This window comes from Stigmatopora argus, chromosome 1 (genome assembly GCF_051989625.1).
Source record: "Stigmatopora argus isolate UIUO_Sarg chromosome 1, RoL_Sarg_1.0, whole genome shotgun sequence".
NCBI lineage: Eukaryota > Metazoa > Chordata > Actinopteri > Syngnathiformes > Syngnathidae > Stigmatopora > Stigmatopora argus.
The window spans coordinates 8,178,131-8,189,282 of NC_135387.1; the positions used below are offsets into that span (position 1 = coordinate 8,178,131).

The following is an 11,152-nucleotide window of genomic DNA, read 5'->3' on the forward strand; positions in this document are numbered from 1 at the left end:
TAGAAGCCATAAAAACATAAAAGTAGTGATAATGAATTGGCATTTAGGTGTGTTTGTGTGTCAGTCTTATCATTAGCACAAGATATATTAAGTGATACTAACTTTCCCGTATGTTATCTCCAGGCTAGATCTCCCAGTAGATAACACTTTTTTTTTCCTTAATCCTCTAAGCTATCTTGTATGTTATCACATCAGGCCAGGAGAACAATCCAGATTCCATTTGGCCACTTCCCCCTTGCTCCCTCCCTCCTCGCTGTAAACGAGCTACATCCAAAGCGCAAACAACGCTGCTCTGACCCGTCGGAGCAGCGCCAACACCTGCGTTGTGGCTCAAAAGAGGAAGAGGGTGAAAAGATGTGACGAAGGCGGATGACCAGAGCTTGGTTTTGTTGAGGGGTTTTCTTCTCATGCCGCAAGCTTTGCGCTCTTTTTCTGCTTCTCTTTGCACTCCACTTGGCTATTGTGGCCGCCGTACAAATTTGCCCAAGGGCTTTGTAACCGGCCGCACCCAAATAAATCCCCTCTTTCGTAAAACTAAACCATTTTTCACCCATCCAGAACATCAAACGCTTTCTTTTTATGCTCCCCAAACTTGTTACATTAGTAAAGCTGATTTTTCTTTCTCTATTTTTAAAAATATACACTATTTACTCTAGAAAGTTGTATATAAATTGAATTGATGGTTTATTTTGAAATAACAAAAGTACTGAAACAAATGCAGGGTGGAAAATGGTACAGTCCACAACATTGTAAAGACTGTTTTTGGTCATAACAAATATGACAATGTTTTATTGAATTTATCTTTTTAAAATATTAACCCAGGCTGTTGTATCAGTTTAATTGATTGAAGTGTTTTGTGTGTGTGTGGCTTATATCACTTTTTCTCGCTTTGTTGAGAAATTACTTACCGTGTTGCTCATAAAATAATGACCTAAGTCATTTTAATTGCAAAATTATTAGGAAATATTTTTCAAAAGTCATTCAATGGTTTATTGATTGTTATCAAAGCCATCGATGTTTTCAGAGATTTACGTTACAAATATCAAACTGTTCCCGCTTGCATTGCATACATGAAAAGAATTTTATTACGTTTCAAAGTTTGGCTTAAAGTTAGGATCTGTTTTTCCATGACATTTTCATTTACATTTGTTTTTAGTTAGTATTTTAAGATCAAATTATTAGAAAATACTTTGTATGTTGTTCATTAACGTAATGTATTTGTTTGAATATCTATCCTTTTTAGATTTTGCCGCACTTTACATTATATACACCATGCTGATTATTAAATTTTCTGTAAAAATATATTTTTTTCATGTCAAGGAAATATTTTATTTTTATGACTCGTACAATGCAGTTTTTTAAATACACCTTAACGTAAGCGGGATATAAAAACTATTGCTGCATTTTTGCATACTTACTAGTATAAAGCAACAAAATTGGCTTTATATCCCAATTTATATTTGACTATTTTTTGTGGACATTTTTAACAGAAGTGATATTTTTTTTATTGAATTCTAGAAAAAAACAGACAAATTACAGTATTTTTTTTTAAATTTACATCTGAAGTCAAGCCAGTTTTTAGTTAGTATTTTAAGATCAAATTAATAGGTCAGCCAGTAGTTGTCAATGTAAGGATGATCATTTCTATCTAAATAATATTTATAGAAATGATTCATTCATGGTGCTTCATGTATTATTATTATTGGTTACTTTCTGTTAAAGCTGCCATGTTTTTTAAATACTATATTTAGAAATGGAAATCTAAATTGTCGGTCAAAACAAAATGACTTCAGTGTAAATGTGGTCTTATATTATTTCAGACAATCAAATGAAATTACCACATTGCAGATAGTTGTAAACATGACACACGTCATAGGTGTGTGTGTGTGTGTGTTTCAGAAGTGCAAGCTCAACCCCATCTCGATCACCACACACAACCACACATTACCATCTGTTATCTGACAATTATCATATACATTACTCAACATCTGTTTCCCCTAACCTGCTTTCATTAGGACAACAATAGCTGAGCAGCAATATGGTAAAAAGGACATTTGCTCACCCCATAAAATATTAAAAATAACTAGAATTAGAACTAGAATTATTCAGGGACTTGGAAGCATGTGAAAATAGGTCATTAACCTTGCACGTATTAAATGTGATTTTATTCTTATTTTTTAATCCTTACAAGGGACTCATTGGCTGCCATTTACGGTACTAGACCTCCAATCCATTTTGACTGGGATGAACGCACGTTTATTCGCCCCTGCCAGTCAAAATTGATTGGACATTGAGCATTGTCAACGGCACTGAAACATCACCATTTACAACCCGCTCTCCTAGTTTCAATAAATTAATCTTCTTTTGCCATTAACGACATGCATTATATTAAATACTATTGAGAAAAAAACTACTTTAGACTGTGAGTTGGGGCCATAGTCAGTTCTAATGGTACTATAAGGGTACTTTTATTTATAAATGTATTTATTGATTGGAAAAAAGGACCAAAAAAGAGTTAATTCCACTTATGACAGGCTATCCACCGAACAGGTTAAAGTGTTACAACACAGAGAAATGACAAAAGTGCCCTCAAGGTTTTATTTTACAACAAAAGAAAATGTCTTGTAAAATACGATTATACTAGTGCTCACGTAAAGTTTGTTGTCCCATTGATCCGCACAGCAGACGATTGGAAAAACAATAAAAACTTGTTACAACTGAAATCTAAGAAAATGTTGACTTTCTGTGCCTACCAATGTTGAAATAGCACATCCAAACACTAAAAAGGAAGAGCAGAGCTTTGATGGGATTTAGTGAAAGCTTGACCTGTCAGTCAACAGCAGTTGTGCCCCCACCCCTCACACAGAACCCCCACCCCCGACGAGCATGCAGGATATAAGCCCACGCTCGTCCCACAGTGGCCCCACAACTCTTTTTGCCAAGCTGAATCACCACGCAGGGAGACATGCCCGCCTCGCCACCCGACTTTGGCGCCTTCTTCGTGGACCGGAGCATGGGGATGATAGCCATGGGCCCCCCTGACCCCGGATTCCTGGGAGCCCAGCAGCAGCACGTTGGGCTCCCCATCACCTATTCAGGACTACATGGATACAACTTGATCCCCTTGGCGGCCCACCACCACCACAGACACATCACACACATGGTGAGTGTTGTCGAACTAAAGCAAGTACTTGTTTTTTCATAGCTGCATTTTGGCATATATTTTTATGGCACATTGTAGCATTTTTAAAGCATCTGTTATTCATCTTGAAGTCTCATCTTTTACTCTGATAAACTTCAAAAAACTTTACACAGAGAAAAACGTCATTGGTCAGTTTCTACTTAATGGTAGTAAATGTACATTGACTTTTACTCAACTTATATTGTACAAACTTTACCAAATTTGTTTTTGGGCACATTTACACGCACGTGTTCAGGGAATACTGATCGTTACTTCGGGCAGATTACACTGGGAAGTAATACGTTTTTGGTTTGTTTTTTACTGCACAGCATTGTGGGTTGTTATATTCACGCCACTAGCCATAATCTTTATGAAAAAAAATATAAATACTGAAATCATATCTTTTTTCATATTGCATTGGATGTCAACATAATTTTTAAAAATAAAACGTGCACATGTTAAGAAATATTTGATAATTTAACAGAACTTGACTTGCACCTAAAAGAAATGTTAATAACAGTCGTCAGACCTAAAACCACACAATGAGTTTGCTGTTGCAAGTGTTATTTTTTTTAATTTATGTATGTCAGGCACAACCTCCTGAAAAAAATACAGTAGATTATAAAACTATGAGATGATTGTCATTGTGTTATTCAGAAAATGTTGGCCTTTTTAGTTTTTTCTTGAGATAGACAAAATAGAAGAGAACGAAAGAGAATCAATGTGACCCTTCATACTAAATAAAACTTAATGTCAGACTATAATTCAATTGTATTTTAAAACTTCTCTTCGCATGACAAATTATAGGCCGATCACACTGTACAGTTTGCAAAGAAACTTTACAAGTTACTAGAGACTATAAAATAGAGTTCTACATATATAAAGAACATAATTACAACATTTTTTTGTTTTTTCTGAAATATTTTGAGCATAAAAGAAAGAATAGAATTCCTGTTCAAAAGTTTGTCAGGGCAAATCTGATCTGTCAAGCATAAGAATCCAATATTGAATGTTACAGCTCGTTGAAAAGTTCCAAAAAGTATTCCAATTTTTTGTTTTGGTGTTGATTGATTCTTTTAAATACCTGCCAATGTAAGGTTAATTTCTTATGGTCAGGCCAGAAAAGCTATGTGAACTCAAACAGGGAGAAATGCAAACCTTGAATTTGTCTGTGTGCAAACATCTTCTACAATCCCAGCATCTTAAAGTTACCAAGGAGGAAAGTTACCTTGCAAAATTACCTTTAAAGCAACATTGTCATAAATGCGCCTTGGGTGTGCGGCGGAGTCGGACCCAAAGATGCAGGAAGTTGACGGAAACAGGAGTGCTGTTGCACAAAACTAAAGGCTTTAATAAGAATTACCAGGAAAGCCATAGAAATTTAGGACTTAGTAAAAATCAATAAAGAAACAAGCCTAACAGGGATAGAAAACTAAAGGCTTTAATAAGAATTACCAGGAAAGCCATAGAAATTTAGGACTTAGTAAAAATCAATAAAGAAACAAATCTAACAGGGATAGAACGTAAACACACTGACAGGGAGACGACATGAGCAAACGCAAGCAATAATCCAACAACCAGACATACCAGGACGCAACGTATAAATAGACACACAAGGGATAATTATCAATCAAACACACCAGGTCACATAAGTAAGGGAAGCCTGGAGGGACACACATCACCCAGAAGACACGCGCACACCACCAAAATCCCAAACAAAACATGACAAACATGGTCTAATTATTAAAATAGAACATCGGAATTCTTGCCTAAATGCAATACAGCTGTCTTTGTCATGCCCCTCCTATGACAATGTCGGACAAATTGTTTATTGCTCAAACGTGCAACACCATTTTTTTGTTAATTTAAGAGAAATTTAAAAGAAAAATATATAACTTGAACCACACTGCTGTAAATAGCGGTAATCAGCCACTAATCCAACTAACAATTACAAATGTCTCTGGCTGGGGGCTTTTGACTATATGAAGCTACTCAACTAACTTCAACTCACGGTTGTTTCTTATTAATAAGCAATGTGTGACAAACTTCCGACAACGCTAACTACGTGTGTACTTCACAGGGTACCACCTTTGACTTGAAGACCGCTGCATCCCCTTACCATCACGCGCTGATGGCCCGCACCGGCCCCTTCTTTCCACCCTACCGGGCCAGCCCAATAGAGGAGCCCGTACGCGGAGGGGCCAAGGTGGCTACTCGTGAAAGCACAGGGGCACTGAAGGCGTGGCTCGGCGAGCACCTGAAGAACCCGTACCCCACCAAAGGCGAGAAGGTCATGCTGGCCATCATCACCAAGATGAGCCTGACGCAGGTCTCCACCTGGTTCGCCAACGCACGTCGCCGCCTCAAAAAGGAGAACCGCGTCAGCTGGGCCTCCTCCAGGTCCAAATCGGATGAGGAAGACGAGGAACGGGAGACGGAGGACGAAGAGGAGGAGGAAGACGAGGGGCCTTTGAGGAGCTGTGACGGGGATGACCGGAAGGATGCAATGCAGCTGGCAAGCAAGAGCGCGCCGCCTAGTGCGGTGGACGTAAGGGTGACATCTCAGGACGGGGCTGAAGACGCTCAAGTGCAAGCCCATCCTGAGACCAAAGAGACCCCGAAGCCGAAAATCTGGTCGCTTGCCGAGACCGCCACATCGGAGACGATTAAGAAACCGGCGGAACATGCGTACCATTCCGCCGGGAGAATGTGGGCCGAGTGGGCCGCCAGGGGTGCGCTCCTGGTGCCCGACTGTTACGCTGCCCGAAAAATCCACTAATGCCATCCTCCACATTCCAAGACCCTGAGACAATGTTCATTCATGATGCACTTTAACCTCTCAGACGACGGGGATCCGAGCTCATTCATCCCTGGAAATCTGCCTCCAAACCAAAGATGTTTTAATGTAAATAAATGTAGATGTATTTTTCCAACAAACCTGTAAATTATGTTTCCTTTCATTTGCAGATGGAGGAAGATTTTTACTTAAATAAAACCTGATTTAAGCAAGGAAAAAAACATTAGTTTTATGAGTTTTTTTTCTTCTATTTGGGCCACATTTTTATGCATGCAGGCTTTACTTTCAATGTTGACATAAAAGAAAATGTGTCCACTTTGGAATTGTCCATCAAATAATGGCAAAGAAGTGGAATGTGAGGAAAGTATGTTATTGTTCTTTCTAGTGTTACGTCAAGAAGCCTTTTATCTTAAGAACACTTACTTTTCATCCTTTTTTTTGGTTTCCAAAATATTTTCATTGAATTATAATTATAATTATAATTATTATTATTATTATTATTATTATTATTATTATTATTATTATTATTATTATTATTTTGCACAGCAAACTTTTTAGCAACGGAATTTACACAACAAAAGCTTTATTTCCCTGAAGTTTGTCGTTGAAAAAAATCTGAATTAGAATTTTGAGGATGACATTTTTTTCTTGAGAAATTCAAAATTTGCTTTCGTGCAACTGGTGGAGACAGAGTAGTTTTTAATATTGACGCTCTGGCGTCCTCTTGTGGGCAAAAACGCTACTGTAGGCCCCGTTGCCCTCAGTGGGAGCCAATGAGTTAACCCTCTTAAACAGATCTCGCGGTCCAATGTGGAGTTTGCATGTTGTCCGGAGGCCTGCGCTTTTCCCGGGTGCTCTGGTTTGCTCCCACATTCCAAAGACATGCATGGCAGGCCTATTTGATGTATGAGTGTGAATGTTTTTTTTGGTCTGCTTATGCCCTGCGATTGGCTGGTATTAACTCCACGTTGATTGGATACTCTGGAATAAAGGTGAGTTGATGTAAAATACTAATATTTGGTAAAATTAGGGTACTGACACATACTGTTTTATAGCATCAAGACCACAAAAATCACGACTATCTACGTCATCTTCAAAACATGGACATTGAGTTGGGAGGACAAACCACCTCACGGAGCGCGGTAAGCAAGCCACCATCTTTTCAACCACATTCATAACTAAAAACGAAAAGGTCTGAGCCCTGAGGTCTTTCTTTAAGAAAGTGAAGGGAAAACAAGCCCAGGGTAAAGGTATACATTTATTCTATAAGTGTAGTATTTATTCCTCACACCTCCACTGATGGCACTTCTGAGGGTGCGAGTTATCCACACAGGTTCTTGCTATTAAAAATCAACACCAGACCAGTTAGTGTTTTCATTCAAAATTTGAATGCATGATAATAACAAAAATAAAAATAAAAGCTAATTGGGCAAAGTCTTGAATACTGAACGCTGCTTTTTAATGCATATTAAAAATAGACACAAAAAATCATTGTTTTCATGACAACGTGTATTTAAATCTGCAGCCATATCCATTTCTTCTCCTCCGCTATTAAATCAACACAGCAATATATTTGCTTGTGCAGTTCGCTCCAGATACAGTTTGGTAGCTCTGGCTAGTCCACTCTATCACTAGCCAATCATAGTTTATGAAAGCGATGACGTATCCCTACGAGAAGGCAATGGTGTCGCCAACTCAAAATCTGGTTGGTTAAAGCAACAGTTTTATCCACACTTATTTTATGCTGCAGGGCCTGCAGAACTGATTATGAAGGCCTCCAAATAGATTTCTGACCCTGGCAACAAATAATGGATGAAATGTGATTGGTTAAATGCTTAAATATGAAAACACATCTGGAAGCAGCGCAATCAGGAGAAAAGCAATGAAAGGAAGCTGACATATAATTTGGAATTATTTAATAATAATTATCTATAAAGGACTATTCATTGACAAAATATAATTAACACCAGTCTGTGATTCATTTTTTTTTTTTAGGCCAGCAGAAAAGGCCTTGCAGGCCCTGACAGTTCACCACTGCACACAAGGTGGAGGAATGGGTGGTATACACTCTTAGGCGGTAGGTGGCAGTAATGCATCTAATTACAGTGGTACCTCGACATACGAGTGGCCCGACATACGAGCAATTCGAGATACGAGTAAAATTTCGGGCAAATATTTATCTTGAGATACGAGACAAATTTTGATATACAAGCAGACAGCGGAAGCGAGATGCTGCTGATAAGAACATCATGGGCACTGTCTCTCTCCCCGCAACTCCCTTGTGTAATGTCTCTGGTCGCAACTCCCTCTTTGTAATGTCTCTGCGAGCACTGGGCGCAGCGTTGCATTTTTTGAGTGTTTTTTTTCCCCCTTAACCTGTTAGCTCCCGTTGGCGGAGCGATCGCTAATACAAGACTACTTCTCATTGGCAAGTGGTCGTGCGTTATCCTATTGTGAGGACATTTGTGTGGATCATTTTGGGAATATTTTGAAGGGAATACAAACTCAAACAACCCTCGATATTGACTGAAAGTCAGTGTGGAGGCGGGGCAAACAGAGCCAACCCGGCCGGGAGAAATGTATAAAAATGTAAAACAAAATTAGAATTACGTTTAGTGTAAGGTTAGATTAAACTTATTTTTGAGTGTCTGCATTGTAATCCAAGTTCATTTAAATTTGTTTATGTTATATTACGATTCACCGGTGCTAAAAGTTAGTTATGTGTTACTTTGTTAATAGATGGTGAATTAGAAGAAATAAAACATTTTTTTCCCAATCCAATATCCTGTTTTTGGTGTTTTTTCAGAGGGTTGGAACGAATTAATTTGTTTTTATTTCATTTCAATGTGAAACGTTCGCTCGAGTTACGAGAATATCGACATACGAGGTCAGTCCCGGAACGAATTAAGCTCGTATCACAAGGTACCACTGTATAACAATATATTTGAGAGATAAAGCTCGTTATGTTGCCTCAATGAAATCATGCAAAAACTGTCTATCACATCTTAATATCTAAACATTTAAATATGTAAACTAAAATGCAATCACATTTTTAAATGAATGGCTTCTGATTTTAAAATGTAAATTAAACAATCTACTAACGATAAAACAACAAAATTGCAATAACTGCATTAACCATCAGTGTTTCAGATATTCCCTTTAAAGATATCTGGTGCCATCTAGCGTTGTGAATGGGTAAAATGTCTAGACCTCAAATTTAAGATGACACTTTTTCATTGTTATTTCATTGCAAAAAACACTGTCTCATATTCGGGCCAATACGGTATTACAGTTACACTGACTGTGGCTCCTTGAAATCTCAAACGCATCATTAACTGGCTTATGTTAAAAAACATTAAAAAAAAGAATGACCATGACTTGGCTGACATACAATATGTTCAATATGAGACCACACTGTTTTTTTTAGACTAAATTATGCTGCCAATGGTGTGTGGGGGTAAGGTGACGAGCCCAAAGCAACCACAAAGGATTCACAAGGTGATAAAATATAATCTATGAATTGCAATGCATTGACCTGGTCCACGTCAAACAGCTCCCATCTCATTGGAAAATGAGCCTTCAGGACATTTACGGCACACTGTCATGGGTTTGATTCCCCTGCAATAAAAAGGAAACTTTATTGCAGAACAGGTGTAGGGAACCTGTGGCTCAGGAGCCATATATGACTCTTTCCATGGGTGCATATGGCTCTCCACTAACCTGTGATATAAAATATGGAAATCACTGGTGGGATAACGGAGTCCTAAACCCACTAATAGGAATGTCACGTCACGTTGACACTACCTCTACCACCACTTTAATCATAATTTTGTTTGATGATATCATTGATACTGATTTATTAGCAACAGCATAACAATGTTGTCAAAAGAATTCAGAGACCTTTTTTACTTTAAAAGTGGTGAAATGACAAAAAAAAAATCACACATTTTCATGAATTTTTACCTTTCAATTCTGAAAATGACTCTCAGGAAATAACATTAGAAAATATGAATTGATTATGGCTCTCTCTGTCAAAAAGGTTCCCGACTCCTGGTGTAGAAAGACATCAAGAATAGTTCATTTGGAGTGAGAATTTTAAAGTGCCACACCTTCAACCAGCGCGTGGCATCCCAATGTACACATGCAGGTGTTTTTCTCAAATTTGCTAATTTGTTTTGCGACCTGAAATTTTTTATCTGGAGGGAAAAAGGCCTCACTCAGGTCACAGTATGGCTGACGTTTGCACAAGGCCTCCATTGTGTACGTGTCCTTATACTCGCCCTCGTCCCACTGGAAACAGTGAAGAACAGCGCATGTGCCCAACTGGGACATGTTAGTGCTTGAAATCACGTTGATGTCAATAAATGCTCTTTCTTTTGTGTGTGTCTTTCGTGTAAAATGAACACAACTAGTGATTTACCTGGGTGACACATTTGGCAACACTGTTGCCCCGATTGAAAATTATTTTAAAACTACAACTGTCGTGTTATGAGCTGGCTGATAATACACACAACAATTAAAAACACCTAGATTTAGTTAAAAAAAAAAAAGCCAAATTATAACAACAACAAAAAAGAAGTATCATTATTGCATATCTTTACTCGTATTTTACCCAATCATTTGACCCAAATGTTTCTATTTACTAACCTATGATTTTTTTTTAAAAAGTTTTCTGACTTTTCAAGTCTTATGTTCCATCCCAGCTTTTACAGCTTTTTTGGAATGTGTTGTACAGTCATCCATCATACAGATTCTAATGAAGGTCACAAGGGTGCTGGAGCCTTTCCAAGCTGTGGGTGGCAGGGTACACCTTGAAATGGTTGCCCGCCAATTGCACCTCACATTCACAGCAATGGACAATTTAGAGTGTTCACTTAACCTAGCATATGCATGATTTTTTTTATGATGGTAGCGTCCTGACCCAGAAATGTATCATTCCTATAACAGATTTTTAAAAAACAAAAAACAAATGTACTGTAATGTATCAATAAACAAAACACTTCTATATGATGCCGATGTCCTCCTTCCACAATATCAAATACTAAATATTTACAATGCAAACACATCCCGCGGGGGTTGCTGGAGCCTATCCCAGCTGACCTCGGGCAAAAGGCAGACAACACCCTAGACTGGTCGCCAGTCAGCCATAGGGCACACAGAAAGACAGACGACCA

At 38.2% G+C, this 11,152-nt stretch overlaps 1 protein-coding gene across 1 annotated transcript; it reads left to right on the forward strand.

Moving 5' to 3' along the window:
- The first annotated feature begins 2,912 nt into the window (after positions 1-2,912).
- irx7 (iroquois homeobox 7) lies at positions 2,913-6,116 on the forward strand. Its single transcript, XM_077602260.1, has 2 exons — positions 2,913-3,163; positions 5,262-6,116. Exons 1-2 carry the CDS (start codon positions 2,966-2,968, stop codon positions 5,958-5,960), a joined length of 897 nt encoding a protein of 298 aa, XP_077458386.1. The 5' UTR covers positions 2,913-2,965; the 3' UTR covers positions 5,961-6,116.
- Positions 6,117-11,152: the final 5,036 nt, after the last annotated feature.